This window comes from Parus major, chromosome 5, assembly GCF_001522545.3.
Source record: "Parus major isolate Abel chromosome 5, Parus_major1.1, whole genome shotgun sequence".
Classification (NCBI taxonomy): Eukaryota; Metazoa; Chordata; class Aves; order Passeriformes; family Paridae; genus Parus; species Parus major.
In genome coordinates, this window is record NC_031774.1 from 29,594,334 (window position 1) to 29,620,255 (window position 25,922).

At 36.4% G+C, this 25,922-nt stretch overlaps 1 protein-coding gene across 28 annotated transcripts in view; it reads right to left on the reverse strand.

Moving 5' to 3' along the window:
- GPHN (gephyrin) overlaps positions 1-25,922 on the reverse strand; it is a 264,585-nt gene that overhangs the window by 83,983 nt on the left and 154,680 nt on the right. For 17 of the 28 annotated variants that reach the window (XM_015630244.2, XM_033515120.1, XM_033515128.1 and 14 more), the window contains 5 exons: positions 20,017-20,111; positions 17,706-17,772; positions 13,522-13,794; positions 12,143-12,250; positions 9,685-9,819 (listed from right to left, as the gene is read on the reverse strand). In XM_015630244.2, coding sequence (XP_015485730.1) covers positions 9,685-9,819; positions 12,143-12,250; positions 13,522-13,794; positions 17,706-17,772; positions 20,017-20,111 — 678 coding nt within the window. The remainder of the gene's footprint in view (positions 1-9,684; positions 9,820-12,142; positions 12,251-13,521; positions 13,795-17,705; positions 17,773-20,016; positions 20,112-25,922) is intronic. The other 11 variants (XM_033515109.1, XM_033515125.1, XM_033515127.1 and 8 more) reach the window with 1 other exon arrangement.

Sequence of the window (25,922 nt, forward strand, 5' to 3'; positions counted from 1 at the left end):
TCTAAGTGCTTTGAATGTCTCACCTTAAGGATCCCTATTTTCTCATAGGCTTTTTCCATATAGACTTGTTCTCCAATATTGCTAGTTTAAATAAAAAGCAACATACTGAAATGTATGTAGGTTTCAGTAAATGTAAATATCAATAAATGCCTACAGAGATTCATATCCAGTAATGTGCAGTGATGGTGTGCAAGTGATTAGAAACAGAAAAAAACACTTCCTTTCAAACAAATAAACATACTGTTGAAAACAAAGGAATAAAATTCTACCTTATTCATAAATGCCCCTTACAAAGAGATAATATACATTTTGCGTTTTAAAATGAAACTGAGTTTTTTAATGAGGTTTTTTTTAAAGGATAAAAATGAGGGAGCTTGACTTAGTTAATGAATGAAAATGAAATCTGAAAATTTTATGCATTCCTTTTGTCTGGCTGAGGAATGAACAGAAGAAAGAACTGGCCTATTTAAGTTAAAAGGCAAAAAAGGCAACTGAGTGCAGACTGACCAATGAGATAGTGTTATTCTAAAACAAGGTTTGAGATAGCTGTGCAGAAGGGAAAAACTATTTTTAGTTTGCTGATCTTTGATGGTATCAGCTGATATATTGTCAAACAATATTAGATACTGCCCAAAATAGGAGCTAAGATCACAGAACCAGTAGGTGCCATTTACTTTCAACTCCTCTATTTCCTAAAATCCTTTTCAAAGGTGCAACTGGACTTCAGGGACTATTAGTACAATTGCTAAAGAACCTACCACTTGAAGGGATTTGCATATTTACATCATGAGAAAAGCAATGTCTGTGCTTCTTGCTTCCCTCTCACATCTTGCATCAGATAGATGTTACTTCTGCAGATGATACATTAATCATTGGAATATGCGTGCCTTGAAAGAGCTTTATTAATCTAAACATGAGCTTTGGCTGCCTGCTGCTAGACTACCTTCATTTGCCCATTGTGCTAGCTCTGGCTGGGGCACAGAATTTTCACAGTAGCTGGCACAAGTCTATGCTTTGGATGGAAACAGGTCTACGCAGTGCTGGAAACACTGTCAACAATATAGAGATGGTTCTTCTACGGCTGTGCAGTTCTTGCAACAACATCAAAGCCTTTTCTGTTCCTCACCTCATCAGCAAGTGGGGTGCACAGAAACTTGGGATGGGACATAGCTGGAGCAGCTGGGGGATCCAACCAGAGGGATATCCCACACCATATGGGGTCACACTCACCATGTAAGGCTGAGGGAAGAAGGAAGGTGGGGACACTGGGAATGATGGTGTTTGTCTTCCCAAATAACTGTTAAAAGTGATGGAGCCTTGCTCTCCTGGAGCTGCCTGATGATCTCATGCCTGCCCATGGCAAGCAGTGAATTAATTCTTTGTGTTACTTCGCTTGTGTGTGCTCTTGCTTTGCCTATTAAACTGTCTTTATCTCAACCCACAAGTTTTCTCACTTTTACTCTTTTGATTCTCTCCCCCATCCCACTGGTTAGGGAGAGAGTGAACAGCTGCAGGGGGCTTGGTTGCCAGCTGAGGTTCAACCACAACAGTCTTTTTGGCATCATACACGGAGCTCAAAGAGTTTGAGATAATGACAGATTTGATTGAAATGTGCTAGATTGAATTTATAGCTGTTATTTCTGTTCAGCAAATAATCAGCAGGCTCCTGTGATTGTCAGGGGGCTCACTTGCCTGATTGTGCATTAGTCTAGTGCTCCTTAGTAGCTGCTTTCTGCTTTTGCTGCTTGCTGTAATGCTGTGTAGCCCCATACCAGCTCTGCCCCAGCCAAAACCAGCATTTATGTGCATGAAATGATGATGATGATGCAAAACTGTAGAGGCATGACATGGTATCAGACTGGGACATGCTTGCTTCAATAGCAAGGTAATACAGACTTCAGCATAAGAACTCTCCTTGAATGTCTATCAGACATTATGAGTGGCAGAGAAAAGGAAGGACACGTATGGACGGGGAAGCACCAGAAAGCACAGCAGAGGGAACATAAAAATGCTCATGCCACGCAGATTGGTAATGCATTTAGTTCTCAGCACTTCATGCAGCTTCGGGGGATACGCAATCAGTAGAATCAGACAACCTAAAATGATTTACAAACCAAAACAGTTGAGCTGCTGAGATGAAATCAGAATGATAAAGAGCAGGTTTACATAAGGAGAACACAGGACAGCAAGAAGATCTAACGTTTTCAAGAGGTGCAACCACATGGAGAGACATACGGAGAGGATATTTCCACTTCACTGTCAGGTTCTAGCAAGTGTCAAAGATGCATCCAACACTGACTTAATGGACACCAGCATAAGAAGGATGCTAGAGAAGTTGTAGAGAAGGTCACGGCTGGTGCTCCACATCCTCTCCATCATTTCAAGCTATCCTGACCAGACCCAGCTGGGTATACACACATGGATTCTGGACAGACTAGTGAATGAGTGCATCTTTGTGCCCTTAAATACACAGACCTGAAAGGGTGAATCAAACCCTTTTTGTTCTAAAACAGCATCACCTATCTCTCCTATTTCATCTGGTGCTGAACTTTGCTACACCATGATTAAGCTTTTTAATAAGAAAGAGCCAACAAGAAGATTGCTGTTTGTCCTTACAGGTAGATTTTTAAAACTGCTGATTATTTCATCAGAAAAGAACACAGCAATAAATGATGTGAATTGTTTATTACATCAAGAGTCAGTGAAGGAAGAGAAGCCCATAGCTGAGCTGTTGATTAAATCAGCTTAATATATGAATGGACTATGACACTAAAGAAAAGGAACAAAACAAAAACAAATTCCTACACACAAAAGACTATATGAAAATTCAGCCTACAGGATGCACAGTTTAACTTTTGAAACCATTTCATGGAGAAACAATATTTAGTCAATTACATATTACATATGTAATAGGAACTAATAGCCCTAAGGAAAAAAGACTGAATGGAGATGGGAAGTCAATATTTTTCTGACACCATCTTCAGCAAGACATAAAAACGATCACCAGATGCCAACAAACTCAACAAGCATCAATGCCAAACCAGAACTAGATATATTAAAATTATAGCCTGCAAACACTTTTGTAGAGGAGCATTTACAGTAATTTCTACTTGAAGACACTGGATGAAAGACAGATGCAACTACATAGCCACAGGTGAAAGAAACCCAAACCATTAAACAAACCCTAAAACCCTCATCTTGTGTTGCATCAGAATTCAAACAAGAAATTTGTTTTGGATAAGAACTGAAAGGTAAGACTTCTAATGTGAGAAGGATGCACATCTTTTCCCTATCTTAAAGAAATGACAAATTGAAGTAACCAGAATTTGAAAAAAACCCCCACAAAACACTTGGCCATGGAAGATGGCATAATAAGAAAACAATTGCTCCCAAAGTTAATTGAAAAAAATATTTCACAGAGGAACTGACAATCTGATGCAGTGTTAGCACACAGAGACTAGAACTCATGCAATGCATGTGTGAGCCAGGATGTATCTACTGAGAGATTGTTCTCTTCTGAAGGAATACACATGCAGAACAGTTACAACTTGAAAAAGTATTTCCAGGGAAAGACTAAGTAACCTTTTCTGACCTGTTTGAGTTTTCCCTGGACTCAGGAAAAGAATGAAATTCTGTAGCTTAATAAATATCAACTAGTTATTAAGACATACAAATGTAGAGAAATTCTGCGCATTTTTTAGAGCTTCTTTGTATGATTCACTTTATAAAAGGTCTGAAAAGTAGCTGATTCTGTGACTGCAAGAATTGTTCTGGATGTTCTGGATCTGAAGTTAATTCCCAATTACTCTAAAATAAACAGTTCTTCAGCATGACTAAGGGAAGAGAAGTATATTTTGGTGCTGCTATACTATTTAATCCCAACTCCAGTTATGACTAAGTACTACTTGAAGCACACATATTCAATAAATAAGGCTAAGACAAATAACTAATTCTACTGAAATTCAACATTCAGCCTGTACTTTACCCCTTACTCTCTCCAGAGTTGACTTGTTGATGGGTCTATTTTGGTACTAACAAAAAATGCCCAAAAGACTATCCCTGAAGTTTTTGACCTTCCTAAGAAGTGTATCTTCCATTTTTGAAAGGATTTTAGTAACAACTATGATGTTTTTGAGGGATCTTTTAATATCCCAAGCAACCAAGCTGCTTCTCCCTTGGTTACAATGTCTCACTTTTGAAGTCCTAGCATGTTGTTAACTAACATTTACCAGGGCTTGTAACCAAAATGTAAACTAAAAATAATACTTGCTAGGCCCCAATTATCCATGTGTTTTGCCAAGACAATACACTTTAAACAATGAGAGAAAAAGGTAATGACTATATGAGAATATTCTGGTATCTTGACTCGTAGTTGATCTGAGAACCACTGCTGCATTGTATTGAGAAGAACCCAGGTGGACACAGTAGATTGATGTGCGTTAGGAAGCAGGATTCATCTTTAAGGCAACTATCACTACTTTCTACTCAAATATACATTCCATTAGCATCTCTTTTTACTAAACATAATTTTCTGTAATCCTGGAATGTGCATTGAAAAAAACTACGAGGAAATTAAACCCAGAAATAATCATGAAAACACTGGAAGTTTTAGGAAGAACAAGTATTTAACTATCTAAGTATCTGTGTGTATTTTTACAAGAAAAAGCAAGAAAACCTTGCAGTGCTTGGAGTGTGATCTCACCCATGTAGCTCATTCTAACAATTTAGAACATTCTTTGCACTTTTCCATGCTTCTCAACCTAAGCACAGCTAAACAGCCATGCCAAAGCACTTGCTACTTACTCAAGCAAGTTCCTAGGCATAGTAAACTTCAGCTTATGCAAACTTCATAAACAAAAAGGAAAGAAAGTTCACTTGGAAATTTAGTGTATGCATTCAAACTTTAAAATACATTCACACACTTCCCATATTTCACTTTGATTACCACCTTAGGAAGAAGTGGTAAGAAGCAAGAAGAAAAAAAAAACAACTATTGTTAGCTAAGAACTTCTGGTGAGGAACCTGATTTTTCTTTTACTGATAAATACTGAATATTTCTACTGAAAAAATTTGCAAAAACAATAATTGACAAAAACATCTTTCCAACTCCACTTGCTCCCATCTGCTAATGTGCTTACTTCACATAGCAATTCTATATTGAAAAAACACTAGACTGAAAAAATAAATCTTAACTGAGTTTAGCATTTATTTGTAACTAATTTGATTGTGTGGATGTCAATGTACACATTTAACACTGTAAGCATGAGAAATTACTGAAATAAGGTCTTTTTGTCATAGAAACAACTTTCATCAGCATTTCTTTATTTCAAGAAAAGTTTAAAGCTTTTAAAAGCTTTAAAAGTTTAAGTTTTTCTAGGCTATTTAATTTCAGAAATTTTCTGCAACTGGAGCTTTTACATAAATTACATGTGTCATTCCTTCTACATGGGGAATATTAGGTCTTTAGGTGAATGTCTACTTCTGAATGCTAAAGACAATAGTTCTTCATAGGAGACAGAAAGTAACAGAAAAAAATACTAACTAGCAGAATTAAATGTAGTCTTACAAAGGTGGTGATGGATGTAGCAGTGGATAGGTGAGATGACTGTTTTGCTAGACCTTTTGCTTCTTCATTTTAGCTGTGAGATAGAGCTTATAAACTGTCATTACATAGGAATAAAAAGTTATCTATTGCAACTACAAATATGTAAGATTTAACTTACTACCGAGGGTTTTGTAACTAAACAACGGATAGCTAGGGAAAGGACAGAAAACTAGCAAGTAAAGTAGAGAGAGACTTTCTCTTAAGCAAAATGTAAGGCGTGAAGGGAATAAAGTAGCAACATGGAAAAAACCCACACTCTCATCTTTAAAGTACTGCAACAGGTTCCTTAGGATCCTTAATGATCAAAGATAACACCGAAACTCTGCACATTGAAGTGAAAGAACTGAACATCAGTGAGACTGATGATTTTGCAAAGTGAAATACTTTGAACATCTCTTGTCACTGAAATGAATTCCTGGCGATAATTAAAGATCTGTCCTTGGTCTTCTAAATCTGATTCCTTTGACTTTGACACACAACATTGGCAGAAATTAAATACTGATTACATCATTCATATATGGGAGAAGTGAAGACTTCAACTTGAAAATTGCAATTTTCTTTTATACTAATATGAGCTCCTGAAGAGTAGAAGAAAATTCTAAGTTTGAAATAATGACTCAGTCATTTGCTCTGGATATATTCTTTTAAGCTATCTGAAGTTATAGACCAAGTTTTATACTGTCAGCTTAAAAAACCTCCAAGAATCAACATTAATAAAAATATACAAAAAATTAATCAGATCTGAAAATTATTTTACTCTAGGTACCCCTACTGCTTTTGTGTCTGAAAAGAACATTGCATTTTACTTCATGAAAATGCCGACCACAAACAGACAAAAACATAGTGAGAACCTGAGCAGCTACTGGAATGACAAGAAAAACTTGTAAGCCACATTGTGTCATCCCAAACTTCTGTCATGTGAGTATTCAGCAAATTCATCTAACCATTTTAAGAAAGCCATAAAGCTTTTAAATAATCAAAACTATATTGAACAAGATAAAAATATGTCAGAACCACTATAAACTTTATGGCTGAATGACTGAAAAAAGGAGGACTGTTAGTGCAGTATCCTCTGAGTAAAACTTAGATTGCCTCTACATGTGAATCCATCCACTACAAATATGGTTTAAATGCTCTTTGTGCAGTGCTCAATTCTGTTTAAAACTCAAATACAATTTAGAGACAAAAAGGTGTCCTACAGAGATTTATTAAAAGCTAAAGAAGTCTTGGGGATGTACCTAATCATTGACATAGAGCAGTCCCAATGGGAATTTGTCTCAAAAAGTTCCTATGTCCCAAGAAACAGAATTACTTCTTTTACCAGGAAACTACATTTATGAAGACTGATTGAAATATCCAGGTTCCAACTCAATACTTGTAATTGAGTACTTTGTTAGAAACAGAGATTTTCAGAAAACATGGATGGCTAGTTGTAAACAATAAAGCAAATTTGCAATTAAATGTTGCATTTTGTCTACATGATCTGGTTGTATACATAAACAACATTAAGTTTTTCAAAATATGATTATGAAAGGTAAAATCTTCTAACAGATCAATCAGGAGTAATAGGAACATCTTCTCCCATACCTTTTCTCCAATATCCTCGTGAATTACTTAGTAACCTGCTACTTACATTCACTTAATAGAGGTGCTCATGTCACTGCAGAAACTTTTTTTTTCTGAGACACACTGAGATTTCTGTTATTCAGCAAATTCAGTAAGAGAGATGTAAGGGTTCATGTATGCTTAGGACAAAAAAATGCAACAAGGAAACAGTACAACAAAATAAACTGGAATATGCAGTTGACAAAGAAATATAGTGCCACTTGCTCTGTGGCTAAACCACCACTTCAAAAATAAGTATAACCAAAGAAATAATTTTTTACACCTGACACTTCCTTATCTTTGTTTCATGTCATGTCTACATGTTTTGGAGCCCTGAAATAAGTTCTAAACCAGAAAATGAGCCTATTGAAAAGATACACACTTGCAGATTAAAGAAGCAAAATAAACAACCTTGGAACATCACCTGGATGCTGAAGTTCGATTTACTTTTATTCTCCTTACTGTGTGGGCAAGAGGCCAGTATAAACTTAATTCATATTGCATTATTAGAAAGCCAGGATCCAGAAGGAAAAACAGAATAAGTGAAGACATTTAGACACATGACAATATTGAAGAATCTGAATGAACCACATTTCTTGATAAATTCAGATGATGTTTGAAAACTTGAGGATACTGTAAAGGACTGAACAAAAAGATAATGGGTAGTTACTTTGTTTTTTTGAAAGTAATACACAAAATGAACCAAGAACTCTCTAAGTGGTAAAGAAGCTTATGTGCAAAATCCAGCCTCTAAGTATTAGGAACAGATGCCATCACCCATCAAGTTTATTTTCCAGTTGGGTGTTTTTTGACTTTTCCCTTTATCAGCTTGTAACAAACCACCATCAAATACATCACAGAAAATCTGATCTACCTAGATGCTGCATGGCAATTTCTGTTATGAAAACGGTGTGGTCTCACACATTTTGAACAAAACCTGATTTTGCAGTCATACATGAAATACCAAAGCGTGATCTAATTATGAAATGAGCTCATCTCCACTAATTGCCCAAACACAGTTTCAAATTTTCAATCTGTTTCAAACTTCTAGTACATTTCTTCTGAAATCTCTGAATCTATTAAGACAGTCTAGAGGATTCTGTATTCTGCTTCATAAGAGATAGGCTTTACTCCTTTCCTTTGTGATAAACTTCCTGAAAATATATAGGTATCATCTAGAGCTATTTTTCAGTAGAGATGTCTCTTATTTATGCCTGTTGCTGGTCACCTTTTGTTTTCTTTGGACAATTTTGTTTTATCAACGGGCATAAGGCTCAGTGCACTTTTGTCTTGTTCTTCTGCTCTGAGCATTGTAATGCATAAAGCTCTATGCTTTTATTTTTAAGCCATTAGACAAGATACAAATTTTAGGAAAAAAGTGAAGGAGATGCTTACAGATAGAATTCACTGAACAATCTTGAGAAAAGTAGACTATATAATGAAGCTCAAGTTTGCTGTCCATCAAACTAATTTTGATTCTATTACAGTAAAGATAACTACTGCATAAAACAATCCCATAGATTAAACTGAAGTATTTCAATGGGTGGTTGCCCATAAATCTTGTTTGCTTACAGAAAAGAATGAGACAGTAGGAGAGAAGAACTAGCAGATGCTGGCAATCATTTTAGCAAGCAGAATAATCTTCAAGGATCATGAGTTAGATAAGGAAGAATGTTATTATTTGCCATCTGCTACTGGTTTATTAGTATGTCAGCATCTGGTGCCACAGAAAGATCTTTGTGATGTGAACGCACAAAGCAAATTTAGACAGTTTTCTTTGCTGAAAGGAATTCTGCTGAATGCAAACATTGCACACCTTGCCACTGGTCAATTTGCTTAGTTTTTGATGTATGCTATTTAAAGCTTGATAAAAAGTAAACATATAGAGTTCACCTCAATGATTAAATAGGATAGTCTAATCACTAAGAACTGAATAATAATCCCACAAGGTTGGCATTAAAACTTTCTTTCTATTTAATTTTGGCTGTTTTTTGTTTCCAAATGTCAGGCAGCAAATATCTAAGTTTGAGCATAGCCAGTTGGTTTGAAAGTCTTAAACTGAACAGTAATAAAGTGGGGCACAGATCTGCCCCAGCCCAGGCTAGAAATTTGCACATACTTTTTGACAAAATACTATTTGCTTAATGTTGTTACTCAGTGGCAGGATTATCTATGTTCCTGGGGATACTGAGGGGATACTAAATACATTCAATGTGCTAACAATTTCATATTAATGATCAGCATTGCAAGAGATAACATGAAACTTCAGTAACCATTAGGTGCTGGTGGACCCACAGGTTAAACCGTGCAACAGTACACATGGAAGGAGCTACGCTGTCTGGCATTTATATTATTATGTTAGGTAGAATGACACAACCCTTGCATGCGAACCAACCTTGTTCAGCAGAGGCAATACATTAATCTGATAGATTACAGGGCTGAGTGTGGAGCTGGCAAGGCATAAATGTACTTACTTTTGGTGTTGGGCAGGATGCAGTGGAGAGGCGAGAGGTGGCTTGGGCACGAGGAGATTCTGAAGGAGTAGTACTGAGGGAGGCTGTATCACGTGGGAGAACCTGAACACCTCGAGAGATGATGGATTCTGGAATCTTAAAAAGAAGAGAGATGGAATTAATAGCAAAAAATACACTGTATGTAAAATTTACTCAAAACCTTACTACAAAAACATAGGAATACCCCACTCCTTAGTTTGCACCTCCTCATACTCAGTGCTTGGCAGTGGTTAATGGCATACTCTCCTAATTTCAGTCACAAATACCTAACAAATATATAAGGCCACCTTCTAACTGAAGTGGCACAGAACATACTAGTTGTCCTGAAAAAAATTATGAATCAAACATACTACAACAGGAAGCAATAAGAAAATAACGGCTTCCTTGTAAACCTTTGTTTCAAACCCAACAATGACCAACACTGATTTCTACCATGGCTATGGAAGGCAGACTTTCCATTCACTAAGTAGGGGGCAATATTCTGAAGAGAAAACCATTTGCTAGAAATTTACTGAACCCCTCTAAAGAAACATCATGCAGTGAGAAAATTTCTCACATGAAATGTCATGCAGTGAGTAAATACTCTTCATTCCATGAAGACATTATTTCAGCTACAAAAATTCTCAGCCTAAGCTTTGTGCTGCAAAAGCTACAGGCCTCTCTGGAGGCACACATAAAAATATAATGTGACATGGGGAATTTCTCATTTTTCTCACCTACATTTGGAGAGTTTTTGAATTTTATTATTCAAAAATTAAATTTAGGCAATGCAAGTCTCTAATCAAGGCAACTTCTAGTTAACTCTGTTAAAAAGGTTAATAAACCCATGAGAAATTTCTGTGTGTCCTGGTGCACAGAAACTTGAAATAAAGAAGGCAGGAATATTACTGCATTTTGGACAGATTGTTCTTTTAACTTGCACTGAGTCACACTGAGCATTTATGATTTGTCTCCCTAATATTTTTTATTCATTTTTCAGTTTCAAATAATTAAAGACAGAGCAGAGATCTCAAAACTTTAAATGTGGTACAATAAAATTCTTAGCTCTTAGTGAAAACAGTTTCTGTTTGCACTAGCTGGAGTGGAAAACCTGTTGTAACATACTGACAAAGACAGAAATTAATGAGGAATGAAGTTACAGACAAAGATATTCACCATAACCATTGCTTCCACAATTTTTATCTGACCTGGCCTTTCTCTGACATACTTTTATTTTGGTTTAAATATTTGTGCTTTCATATTAGAGAACTTTGACAAGAGCATTAACAAGAGGGGGAAAAAGTTAAAGATGTGAGTTCTTTATTTTTCTCAGAACTGAAACAAAGATTGACAATGATGGTGAGGTAAGAAAACAATCTGTAGGTGGCAATTACTATGACTTTTATACAATAGAAAAGAATGTCTTAAAAACATACAGAAAGGACAGCTTAAAAAACCCAATAACCTGCCAAAAAACTTTCTGCTCTGAGTTTGAAGATCTGATTTGCATTATAGAATGCATAAAACAATAGCTCAAGAGTACTCTGCAAAAAACCACAGGAACATATATGACAGTTTAACAGTGCTCTTCATAGAGGCTAAATTAACTGTTCTGCTGAAGAACACGGTTCAAATTCTAGTTTAGCAACCTCAACTCCAAAAAGTACCACTGCAATAAATGGGTGTATGTATGTATGTATATGTACTATATAGCTTTATCATCAGGTGTGTGAACCTCAAAGTCTTCACCCTTCCTAAGTGACTTTTCTGGAGACACAAGTTTTAAATACAAAGGTGTTAGGCTATTTGATTGATGGTTTAAATTACTATTTGCCTAAGGGAGCAAGTCCTTTTTTACCATTCAATGAAACCATTTTCTACTATTCACTAAAACCCAGTAATTTATAATAAATCCACTGCTTCCTGACTCCTGAATTCTTCTGTTTTTGAGAAATTCTACTTCTACACAGAAAACAAAAGTAAGGCAGAAACTGCAAATGATGAAAGCAAACTATGAACACCCAGTGCACGTTGTATTGTGTTGGCAAAAAAAACTCCTGAGAAAAAAGCAGCAAAACAAGACGAAGAGGAAAAGTTACCATTTCACAGCTCTAAAGCAGTAATTTGGGGAGATTATTTTAATTATATTCAATTATTGAGTATATTAGATGATAAAGCCAATGACTAATCAGAAACAGAGGCTTTATAGCAATTATTATCTGAGCAGCTAAATGATTCAAAGTGGCAACACACATGCCCTTTACCTTGTTTAGCCCTTTATCTTACACAGATATTTTCTGTAACATGTGCTCTCAAAGATATCACTGATATGTCTTTGTTAGAAGAAAATAAACAACACTCTGTTCATACATAGACTGGGAGGCAGGCAGAGCATTTTTGGTTAGTGTTAGTGCAAAAGCCTCTTGGAAGTGTCTCTTACCAGTTCTCCTGCACTGCCTGCTGCGTGATGGCAATGACTGATGAGACCAGGGATGGGCTGTTGACCTTTAGCCATGATAACAGCTGGACTGGTATAGGATGGATGCTTCTAATGCACAACACATAACAGCTATGAACACAGCGGCAGGAAAACATGAAACCGTACAAGCAAATGACCAAAAATGAATGAGGTGAAAACAGCTGTGACACTGAAATGCCAAGCTCATATGAACACAGCCAGTTGAGATCTCAGGTATATCCTGCCTTTAAAAATGGCACACATTATTTATCTTTGCCTGCATCAAAAGAAATGAAACAATTTAAAATTTGCATTAATAAAAATTGATACTTGCAAATTGTAATTACCTTAATTCATCCCTGCAAAGACATATGTAATCAGAATTTTCTGTATATTGGGAGATGATCTCCAGCTGCAGCTGTCTTAGAAATGTCAAGATGTCTCACACCTGAATTCACATTTCTGGAGTTAGGATGCTGCTGCATTGGTTTAGAAAATGTTTAATATAATTTTGAGTTACTTAGACTTTCAATTCTCATAATAGGAATTAAAAGCACAACTTGTAGAGCAGATATAGAACAAAGCAGTTTGGAAACTGTTTCCAAACACACAGGGATACATTAACTTTCCATTTGAAAACTGAACACATAAAACTGAGGCAAATATTTATATATTGCTTCAAATTGCACAATAGTTCTTGGAAAATATTTAAAATTTGAATTGAAATTATTTACAAGTATTACCTCATTTTTTTCTTTTGGAGTCTCCAATTTATTTTAGTTAGAGTAATGCTGATCTATGATTACTGGTTAGAGCAAGGCTATAGAAACATTATGAAATTTAGTCTGTTGGCAGAATTTCACATCTCTTATGCAGACATGCACACTGGAATACAGTAAACTGGATAGTTTATTACTTGAATTGTTTGTTACCTGTCTGTCACACTTTTATCACTGTTTTCAGAAATGAAAATTTTAATTTCAAATTAGATATTATGGGTTGCAAAATTTTGCTGTGATTCCTTAGCATGCTGCCTACTGGACTTTGCATGTTCAGGTGTGTGAATACTATGAATTAAAATAAGTCATGTAACTAAAACCAGTCTGCCACATCACAAGGGTATCATAAAACATATGTTAACATTAAGATAACAAATTGTATTTCTCCCACTGGAATTTGAAGTCACCTACCGAAATAGAATTCATATATTTTTATGAAGCTCTACATCTACAAAATGTACCTGAAATACATCTGTTTGACACAAAGACATCAATATATAGTCTTAACATGCAAATGGATATTGGTGGAAAGTGCCTGAGACAGAAACCAAAAGGTCTCTTAAGGAAAGAAGCCAGACTCACCTTAGCTGCAATAGCTGCTGCTGTTATATGTGACGAAGAACTGTCCTCTGTTGAGGCAACTCCACTATCCTTCTTCTCTTCCTCCTCTTCCTCACACTGCACTCCTTTGTCTTCTGTCTGTTTGTGAGGGCTGGTGGTTGGAGGAGGAGAAAGAGGGGGTGGTGGTGAAGGTAGATCTTCAAGCTCATCGTGTACCTCCTTTACTTTTACAATGGCATCCCGCAAGAGATCAATGGCGTGAGGTAGGGCTGGCAGTATAAACTGAAAGCATTCCTATGCAGAACGAGAAGAGGAACCACTATGAAAAGTTACCTGCACATGCAAATATGACTTTATTCTTTAAATACTTTTGGGATTTAGATGCCTCTTTTCACCTGATCATAAATAAAACCTACCATGTCCTATGCAACTGCTCTTAAAAGATAAATGAACTCAGAAACAGATCTAGTGACTATTCTATACATTTTTGCCTTTTCTCAATCAAGTGCAGTAAATTGCACAACAGGGCTATTGCAATGTAGCTAACTGAAAACAAGAGTTACATTTCTGTGAACATGTAATACAGAAAACAGTTCACAGCAACTGGCGGAATGCTACAAAATCGCAGAAGAAAAACATTAACTTTATCCCTGCAGGGATATTAACTTCAAATCTTTCCTATTATGCTCCCTCACAATTACAGAACAATTCATAAGGGTTTCCATAATTCTACTTTTATATAATTAGATCCTTTTTTATTCATGGACTTATTCTATATACTGGAAGAATGACAAACTATGCTGATATCATTAGAATGCCATGTAACTAAAAAAACCTACATAAACAAGCTATTTTCCAAAGGTCTCCTTGTTCTATAATCTTAGAAATTCTATAATTAGAGAGTTTATTTTATATGGCTGGAGAAAGCAAAAGTGCAAAGACCTTGTTCCATAATGGGCATACATATAGCTACCATGTATAGCTATCTATGCTTCTAAAATACACTGGTACTTCATCAAATCAAAGTGAAACCTCAGGATGTGATGTGCCACAGTTGCCTGCTCAGATCAGGGTCAGTATGAAAATCAGGCTTCATAAGGCTTATTCAGTAAAGTCTTGAAAAACAATCCAAGAACAGAGACTCCACAACACTTGTTGACAACATGCTTTAATGCTTAATTACCCTCGAAGTGTTGGGCTTTTTTTTTTTGTTTTGGTTTTCCATTTCTTTTCATCTGAAAGCTATCTCATTCAATTTGTGACTATTGTCTTTTATTCTTCTCCAAGGCATCACAAGAAAAAGTTTTCTTACGTTGTTTGAGCAGACTGCATATAAACGTTTCAGTATTGGAAAATGATGGCAGGGTTACAGGAAATAATTGCCATGGCAATGCAGTCAGGAACACACAGGTTGACAGACAAAGCTGGCATTATTCCTTTTGTTACCCTTCAGTTTTTCTTCCAGCATAGGAAGGTTTTAAAAAATGTATTTTGATATTTCAGAGTACCCGGAAATACTAATAATATGATAATGAAATAAATATTTTCTATAAATAAACATAACTATGTAAACAAAATAAAAAGCAGAGAATCCATCAGAAATTACTGGAGTTTATATATCCCACTTTGTAATTTAAACATGACTCACAAGCATTGTATTTCCTCACAGCTTCTAAATAAGAACACATTTTTCAGTTGCTTCTTTAAAAGTAACAAATGACAAGTCAGACTACCTCACAGATTCAAAAATACTTTAAACATTCAAGCTGGTACTGTGAAGAACTGGAGTAAACCAGGTGAGCACAAATGCTGTGCATAATGAATGTATATTAAAACATATTTGTAAAGATAATAAAGATTATGACTTATAACGTAACTTCAAACCGCAGAGCTACTGTGCCTTCACAGTATTACTTTTTAAATTGTTTAAAATAATGAAGCATATAACCATCATTACTTTAGCAAAGGAGCAGATCTCCAGTGAGAAACAAGAACAACAATCTCTGAACTGACCAATAACTGAAAAAGTACACTAATAATTGACTAATTAGAGAAGCATGTTCCCCACTCCAAGCCCTGAAATAAAAGCCTTGCTGGCTTGAGTTTAATGCAGATTCCCAGTAAGTCCTCTAAAAGCTCATGTTACTATGAAACTCATTGTTTTAGGAAAATTTTACTACAATTATAAAATGTCAAAGATTTAATAAACATCTGGTCATTTCACACTTTGCCCTCTTTCATAATATTAATTATCTTTTTCAAGACTAAAAAAAAAACCCCAAAACAAAACAAAAAAATCCAACACAAAAATGGAAGATTTCTGCAGATCTGGATTCAATGGTACATGCCATACAAATGTTCTCTGGTGAAAACATGTTTGGCATGCAGTCCACTTCTGAGATGAAGCATTTACACTGCTGTCATTTTCCATTAATATTTTATTAAAGAAATATGTATACTGCTGCAATTTCATAGCTTTACATAAGCTTCTCATGTGATTGTATTTATAAAATGGAAAAGAAATTAGCAAGTGGTGAAAGAGAAAAATGAAGGAAATTCCAGGTGACAATCTGTCTTTTTTGGTTCTTGAAATTCAGCTTTTTATGGACCAGTTTTCTTCACTCTTCATCTTAAAAGTCTTTGCTAAAATCTGAGACTTTACAGATGTCTCACACCAAAAGAAATCATTACAGGACAGAGCCATCATCATGACAGCAACAAATAAAAATCAGTTCAGCAGAAGCTTGCTTGTATGATGCAATCATATGGCTTTTTTATTTTCCAGCAGAATTACCTTTTTTATTACTTACTCTACATCAATCTATTGTTAAATACTTATCAATACTTTTTTAATTTATTTTCCTCATTCACGTTCTGCAATTTACCTATCTTCAAAGTCTGATTGCCTCAGGACAGAAAATGACAATTGCTTCTGTGGGTTAGGAGTGCTCCTGAACACAAAAACCATTAGAAATTGTAGGCTATTTCATCTCTCTCCTAATTCAGCAGAATAAGTATTTACCTGTGAAATAACCTTCTTACTGTTGCATCACTTCTTCAAAATGGGGGGCCATTGCTATATTAAACACATGTACATACATATGATTTCCCATGTATGACTGGAAGAACTTCAAGAAGGCATACTCCTACCTCACCATCCTCCAATACCTATTGTGTGTTTTGAAGACTTTTAAATTTCCTTTAAATTACAGTCTCACTAGATTTCCAGAAACACTGTGAGGAATGGTAGAATCACAGGAGGGCTCACACTGAGTCCTTGAACTGAAACATGTCGAGCATGTACCTGAAAACCTATGGTGGCTGCTTAAGATCATACTATTCAAAACATTTCCTCTTCAACTTCCAGGTGACAGCCCACATAAATGTTGTTTTTGCTTCTCCAGACAGAAGTCTTTCAAGAAACAGTGACTTCAGGGCTGTGCTCCTAAACACATCAGTACGGTCTGCTCTGTGCCTGGACACTACAGGTTCAGGAGATGTGTACCAGGTGTGCATTTCTTAGGGGCCACAGGTAAAGACATTTATTAACAAGGCCAGATGTAGTCTGAGCCCTGAAGAAATAGATTCTTGTGATTGATGGGGGACCTTCCTCAACAGTTTTGTATCAGGTTGTCAGACAGAAAGCATGAATAAAGACAAGAATTCTACCTTGTCCATCCAATGGAGCAAAATGCAGGAAGAAAACAAACTGTATAAAGAATGAAGAGTCTGCTATACCCATATTGAGAAGATTCAAAAACATTCCAAACTCTTCAAAATTATATTCCCTTTCTTCCCTCTTGCTGATCAAAACTGCAAATGCTCCAGCAAGTTCTACCATATAATACGCATTCCTCTAACTTCTGTGTGGAAAACAATGATTTCTTGGAAGCTGGAGACAACCCAGAGATAAGATACAGCTAACCAGAGAAGAAAGGGAAAGTGTAAGAGATCGTGAGACTCTTCCTTAGCACTGGCTGCTCACGTGAGTGCTCTCCTGCGCTGTTGTCCTGGTCGCATAGCACCTGCAGTCAGACTGGAGCTGTAGGTCCCTGGCTAAGAGTGATGGTGTGCTAACTTTACATGAATATGCATTTCAATTAGCTTTTGTTAAATCTGTTATACTGGGCACTTTCTACCATTCAAAACAAGGAGAAGTGCTCATCATGGTTCCTTCCTAGCAGATCAGTAAGAACATTTCTTACCTGTGATCCTTTCTTGCTACCTGGAAGATTAATTATGAGAGTTTTCCCTCTGATTCCACACACAGGCCTGAAATGAAACAAATACAGACTGAAATTCTTGCATGCAACTATCACCATGATCAAAACAAAAGGAAAGCATTTAAGATAAATTCTATGATTTATCAGATTTTGTAAACCTAATTTCCAATATATTTGCTGATTATGTTCTCATAAAAGAACTTGGGAGAAGCTGAGCTGAAAAAGCATAAAACAAGACTGACAAGGTCTAACATTAATTTGATAGTGTAAACACTTGCTAGATTTCCACCTTTATTGAGATCTATGTAGCTCCCTTAATTTCACTGTTTACTTGCACCCAACAAATGATTTGATACAGTCCCTATTTGGTCATACACACATGGTTCCTTTGCGGTGTAATTGATTGTGTCAAACATTACGTCCCTGGCCAGGTAAAAATACTAAGTTGTGTTTGTTGCATTAATTCAAATATGTCCTTTTTATTTAAAGATTAAATATAAGAAAAGCAGAGAAGGAAGTAATTCTCAAATGAAAATTGTACTTATGCAATTCATATATAATTCTTCATAATAGTGTTCCCCTCTCCCTCAAGAGGGGCAAGACCAACTATCAAAGATGGAAGTTTTTATTTTATTTTTTTTGTCTTTTAGAAATTTCTTTGGTGTTGATGTAAGGCTGAACACTCAAGTGCTGAATGCTTTCTGTTGTCTAGAGTTTGACTATTCAACATTTTAGCTAAATATTAAAAAAAAAAAAAAAGAGAAACTAAATTGCAGAATTTTGTCTTGAGGTTGTAAAGACTGCTTCCATTGTTTACAAAAGCCAGGATGAAAAACACAAGGCTGGGATATAAGGACAAGAAAAATGTAAAAGGCAAAACTAAACCATGAAGATATGGAGGTTACAGTTTAGATAAACTGTGTAATAGTCTCTTTATTGAATAAAAACATGAGCTATAAGTAAAGACAGAACAGAAAAGAAAATAATTTCTAGTTGTGGCATTAGCAAGAATTTTGAGCCAAAGGACATGGCTTATTGGGTAGCCAACTTCCTTGGATTTTCTCTTATACAAATAATTCTCAGTGATTAATATCATTTATTGGTCGCATGGCATTTTTTAGCAGGGCAACAAGTATTTCCACAAGCTGTCACAATGCTCTCAAGTAATTAGCACAGAGATCACCTTTGTGCCACTAAATGAACTTTTGAATTCATACTCAAGCCAGCCTGAAGTGTTGTTTTCAACTGGCAGTTTGAGTATTGCCTGACTCCTAGCCTCTCTTTTTTTATAATGCCTTCTTTCACACTATGTACCCTCAGTTTAGAAAGAATTCCAGGTAGCTGAGGAATCTCTACTGCAGCACAAAGATGAGCCTGAATTAAAGAAATGTGTGCATTTACCCCAGGTGCAGTAGTCAAGCTTACAGAGCACAAACTCAATCCAGCAAATCCCACACGTGGGTTACAGTTTATGGTAGATTTAAAACAAAGGTATTAAGAAAGTGTCCACAGAGGAATAAAAATGAGGTGGAATTGTGTTTGGTAGACAGCTCCTTTAGTAGACATCTTCTCAGCTCTTCTACTCTGCTTTAAATGTTTTTGAGCATTAGAAGCTAAATGTCCAGGGCAACCAACCAATGATTAAAAAAGGACTAAACCAGCAGCATGAAACTCAAATATCAGCTGCCAATAATCAGACCTACTGGCTCAAGAGAGAAATGGAGCTGCCAAAAATTTTCAAAAGAGCATGTAAAAGTAAGTTAAAGAGCTTAAGAACTGCATGGCTGGCAAAAGTATTGTGTGTGCTTTCAAGAAAACCACACAGATTGTGCATGCATTCCAGGTGCTTTGAGAGATAAACTAATGATATTCCTCCAGATGTAGGACAGTACAAAACATCTGTCTTTATTAAAGGGATTTTTTTGCCAAACAAAGCATTTTAATACTTGATGAACAACATCCAGAGAAATTCTTCACTCACCCCAAAACCACCACAATTCTAGAATGAAAAGACAGCTATTTAAGAGTGTGCATCAATATTACAAATAACGTGGCACAGAAAATACAGGAGGATACAGTCTCTAACAGAGACAACAAAGGGAATTTAATGAGACAATGCAATTACCATTATTTGAATTTGGTCCCTTCTCTGTGGTCCCTTCTCTGAAGTTAAGACTTACAGTCTTGACTACAATGGCAGTTATCACCTTCAATGATTTGTGCACAGCCATTGGATAACAGTGAGTAACCTATGGAAAGAGTTCACCTCCTGTTTTGAAGGAAGCAGTCTTACCTAGAGAGCATGCCCAGAGGTGTAACATTAAGTGATCCCATCAGCATTGCCAGGGCCATCCCCGGGGCTTCTCGCTCTATTACTTCTTTAGTGGCCTGCAATCAAAGATTAAATAGCAAACTGAGTGAACAAGTGTAAGGATAAGAAAAAAATGAAACCAGCTAAAAATTGGGTAGGAATATCTCCTCATTTTTTTTTCTGCCAAGAAATGTCGTTGCTAAATTCTTAACTGAAATGTGCTGCAGAATTTTCTCTTGGTTGTGTAAAATAGGGAAAGATAAGGAGTTGGGATGAAGGAATGTTAGCAGCACTGTGAAGATTCCTATAGAAAGTTATAAAAGTCAGGACCCTATAAATATAAAAAGTGTTAACCAACACCACAGAAATAACAGCTGCCTCGATCAGAAAGGAAAAACTGAGAATAAGCAAAGAAAAGACCAATGTAACTGCCTTCTCTTCCTCATCAATCTTGTGCATTTTCCTGCTGAGATTTTCCCAGGCATGAGAAGGATGAATCAGTCTGTGCAGAAGATAGAAAAAAAAATTTGCAAAGGGAAGCCCATGTAGCAGGCAGGCAGGAAAATAGTAAAATGGTAATGATAATGGCCAGAGGCTGAGGCCTTCCCTTTTGATCATGTCAGCAAAACAGCAGTTCCAAACAGGCTGGTGGCTTTTATTCATAAGCAGTCCATACGCAGTGGGCATTGAGAAGTCTGGAAGCAGAGTCTGAAAATTTTTGTCTTTTTAGTCTTTTTCCCAAACAGGGAATCAGACAGAAAATCATGCACAACCCTCTGTCTTTACTTCCTAACACAAATTTTCTCAAATGCACAATCTGTCCAGTCTCCCAACATCTACCTTTACTGAGGACACAACATCTTCGAGACAGGTTACAGCCCTATCCTCTCCTCATCTCCCCCACAGCAGCTGCTGTTCAGTGGATCATATCACTTCATGCTCTGAAACAAGATTCTAACTTATTCAGCACAGCTAAATTGGTAGCAATGGTCATAGAACTATGAAATCCATGCCATAACATACACACAAACTACAATGCTTTCATGATACAACTATCAAAACAGAAAATCTTAAATATAAGGACACCCTGAATAAAATGAATTTCCTTGGCAGTTTGATATAGACAAAAACCAGGCAAATTATTTTGTGGGGAAGATTCCATTATAAATCACACACCTGTACTTTTCTTACTGTACTAAGCTCTTAATTACAAACATAAAACTAAAGTCCTAGAGAAGGAAAATGACAGAATTACCCCAACAGTGTCCCTGAAAGAAGAACTCTTACATGTAAGGGTGCTTACATGAAGCAATAAATAAAACAGAAAAACAAAAGCCATCAAGAGTACGGATATTCAAATTGCCATATTCTCAAACATGGTCATTAGCTTTTGACATTTTTTTAAAGGAATATCAGAATATTAATTAATTGTAAATTCATATCAGTATTAGAAGACATCAGATACTGCTATCATGTAAATCTTTGAGTACTTTATTAATAAGCAAACTTGTTATGTGCTCAGTTACAGGAAACTGGAACTTCGGTTTATAAAAGACCAAGCAATTTTAATTTAGTAGCTGACACCACAGTCTGCTGTATTTCAAGCATAGCATGTTGGTTTTTGGATCTGCCATCCTCTACACAGAAACAGAAAAGTCATATAAACACAGTGACAGCATTTTACACAGGGAAAATAAGAAGAAGTGAGCTTGGAGTGATATAGACAAAAATAAAACTCCTCCATGGAGTGAGATTACCTTAAGATACCTGCTGAGATATAAAATCATCAATTACATTAAAAATTCTTAAGACATCCACAGACCTGATGATTTCTATAATATAGAAGGTAATGGCATTGCAATGAAGAGACACTTTGTAGACCATGAAAAGGTCAGTGAAACATGTAATTCTCTGTATGTGCATACATAGAAAGTCTGTATCTGTGCCTTTTCATTTCAGTTAATACCATGCTTCAAAGGTATTCAAAACTGTTTTTAAATATAAAGTGTATTTTGAGATTTATTTTCTGCCCTTGAGCACAGTGACACTTTGAAGATATCATTAGTTAAAATTCTAAGCAGGCTTCAAAGGTAGTACAAGACGCAAGACAGTCCATAAACAACGATCCTGCAGCTCAGGGAGTCCTTCAATGAAATTCAAGTCCATTCTCCAACTTCATAAGAAAAATGACCTTCACAAAATGTCACTGCTAGCAGGCAATGTGATTATTAAAAATGTATAGACTAAGCAACAAAATCTGAAAGGGCATAAAGCCCAAGCAGCAGTACAATCCTCAACACAGGTTTCTAAAAATGGTTGTTTCAAAATATATATGCTTATATTTATTACTGCAGATGGACCTCTACAAATAGGGAAATGTTTCCTGTTTTCATGTTTGCAGCCTGACTGGATGGATGCAACCAAAAAAAGCTGCTGCTAAGTAAACTACTGTTACAGTGACATCTGCTCTTGAAATCAGTCGCTGTATAGTCCACTTTTGGGATGTCCTCAAATAACATAACTTAACATGTGCCCTGATCAGGAACTGAAATCACCATCACAGTGGGAAGCACACTCTAAATTAGCTATATGTAGATGAATGAAATCAGCAATATTTCAATCTGTAACAACTGTGTGTTTCAGCTAACAATGCACCAAAGTGCTGGTGGCCAGGTTTTTTTGTACTTCTCTCAGTAGTTTTTGTGTGAAGGAAGGGTGGAAGAGAGATATCAAATGTAGATTTTCATCTGTGTCCAGTTCAGGAGTTAACTGTCAGCTACCAATTCCTGCCTCTGTGGGAACTGTTAAGGAATCAGTGACTCAGAACCTTCACATGTTACCAGTACTCTAGCAAGGCTGAATTAAGACTGTTCAACCTTGTTTCATGGGCAATTCTTTTGTTGGTAGTCTCACCATCAGCCAGCTGTTGCCCGCTGCAGGGGGCCATAGTGTTGGCACAGAATGAATCACAAATCAAGGCTGTTGCCCTCGGCTCTCTTACAACAGCAGTGATGACACCGTTGGGCAGATGCAGGGAAAAATGATGATATTTCATTCAGAGCTGTCACACTGATGCCTTAATCAGGACTGAAGCTTTACACTGATTCTCAAACCTGAGGCTTATGACTCAGGTAGGTGGAAAATACTGGAGCAAAACACTAAAACAACACCAAAAAGTGTCCCCAGTTTCTGATGGATAAGCTGGTAGTACAAAGAAGACAGGTGCATATAAGAGAGAGGTGGAAAAGAGGAGTTGCACAGAAACAAAAGTACTTGAAAGGAAAAACCAGAGTTGAGGAGAAAGACAGAAATGCAGAAAGTCCAGCTTGGAGCTTGCAAAGAAAGGCAAGGTCTGTAGTTTAGATAGGAGAAGGGAATGTGGGAAGAAGGAAGCTAAAGTGGAAAGGTGGAATTGCAGGAAAGCAGTAGGATTCTCAGAAGGGGGAAATGAGAATAGCGTGAGAGCAAGTGAATGAAGTGAGTGGGATGGGAAACAGAAAGGAGGTTGGAACCTGAGGATTTTTTTCAAATCCAAACCATTCTATGGTTCTACAAAGAAAGACTGCCCAAGGCATCTTGGATAGAAAATAGATGAGGGAGAAACTCAGGAGAAGCAAAAAGGGAAGACAAGACATGACAGAGTCAGGACATGGGGAAGCCACGGAAGGAGGCAATGGGATTGAAATAAAATGCAAAATGCTAGTTTCTACTCCAAAGAGGAGAAGTAGGGACAAACAATTTAATTATTTAGGATTTACTAACAATGTCTATAAGATAAGTACCTCTTATATTTCATTGCTATATGAATAAATGCAATTGATTTTAAAGCACTTTTTTGATTGTTTACAAAGTGCCTTTTTATTGGAGTTAGGGCATTATGTTCCCAAACCAACTGGTATATTTTTAGATATCTTTGACGTAGTTGCGGTTGCTTAACAGATGGCTCACTGCCAATTGGTTTCACAGAGTTCTCTGCTGCTTCACTGCCTTTCTTTGCCTCCACATAAATTGTTAGTTCAGTTTCTAACCTGTGGAAACCCTCCCAGGCAGTTTTTGGAGGATATACCTAATGCAGACTGATTTAATTAAAAGACCTAGACCTAGACTACTCTTCTGGAAATGTTCAGAAACTCCTTATCTTCGTCTTTCAGATATTAGCAAAGTTTGACCTCAATAGTAAGTAATGATCTGAGATGTTTCATATACTCTTCAACTGGGTTTCGGCAGTAAAATAGTTTTACTTCTTCAACTAAAATGCAAATATGAGACTCAGAAATCATAATAAATTCAATTAAATTAAGATGACAGAGACTGCCTCTGTGGAAAATATTATTTCTGTTGAACAAGTTAAAATCTATGACTCTGCATAGTATATAACAGAGCTACAGATGAAAATTAATGGACAAATTGCAGATAATTTATGTTTAACAGACTACAGCATTAGCATCAATAAGATTTAATTACCTCTTTGAGCTTTCCATTGAAAGCTGAAATCTTGGAAGGGCTTTACCAAAGAAATACCTATATAACCTCTGCAACAGAGCTCACAGATCACAAAAGAGCAGAGAAAAACTAGACAGATAGATCAGTCAAATATGAAACAAAAAGGTCAGTTATGTCTGTCAACCAGTTGTGTAAAACTGCATCTCTCAATTTGGAGATGAGATGCCTTCTTCAAAGTTATTCAGAATATCTCTGCTGGAGACAACACATGTGCCAGTAATTTTTATTCACAAATCAGCTATTTCAGCTTATTGTCTATTTCCCCACTCTTACTTTGCAGGGAGAAAATAGAGCTTACATGGAGCTAGACAGATCAGAGCTTGTCACCAAAACAACACTTAACTATTTCCTCTTCATGAGCAACAAGAAATACAGGTTTCAGCATTGGTTTATTTCAATACATTGGAAAGTTTTTTTGGATAAGGATTTTGAATTCATCTCAGTTTCACCATTATGGTGTCTTTCCTTGAATTCTTCCTATTCTTTGTCACCAATAACCTGTATGGTGATATTCAATGTCTTTTTTTTTTATGGATGTAAGGCATGACAGGATTTGTGCTCTTTGATGCTTTCCAAAATTAGATTTCTTTGGCTAATTGCTCAGTTATCTTGACAAATGGATGAAACTGATCACATATGCTATTGCTGCAAAACAACCAAAATCAAGTAGGTTTATAAAAATATAAAGTATATAAATATAAAGTACGCAGCAGGTGCTGTGTTTGGGCTCACAGGATGACTGGTGGTGACTAGGCAGACATGGGGCCAGCGCTGACCCTGATACATGTGCTTGTTCCTCCTCGTGAAGTGACCATCCAGCTTCTGCCCATTTTACTGTACAGTAAGAAACTCATACTGAGACTGGTGACAGGGCATTTTGATGTCCTTGTTGGGAATTTTTGATGTTAAACACAGTTACCTATGTCAGGTACACAGAGACACATACAAAGAGCACTCTCAGACTTTTGTAGATTTTTTTTTTACATAAAAGAAAATAAAACAGGTCTAATCCCGTTAGAGTGGCTTACCCTAGTGACTTTGCCTCTTATCAATGATAAGCTTGATACATCTCCACTAACTGACCTGATTCCATTTTCTTTTTTCTTTTCTTCTCCCAACTCAAATCTACAAAAAGCCAAAGGTGAATGGAGCCCTGATTAATGTAGGCAGCTAAAACTGAACTCTACAAACTGGTGTATCTGCACACATCGATCACACATTTCCACTGACAATAATACTGCAGCACCAGAATGCTCCCAGCACATCTACAGTGATTCTGCTGCCACCCAGAACCTAAACATCACAGAATGACCCTACAAAACTTATCAGTGCAAGGAACAAAAATGTCACAGCAATAACTACTGTTAAATACAGACTCTGTTTTC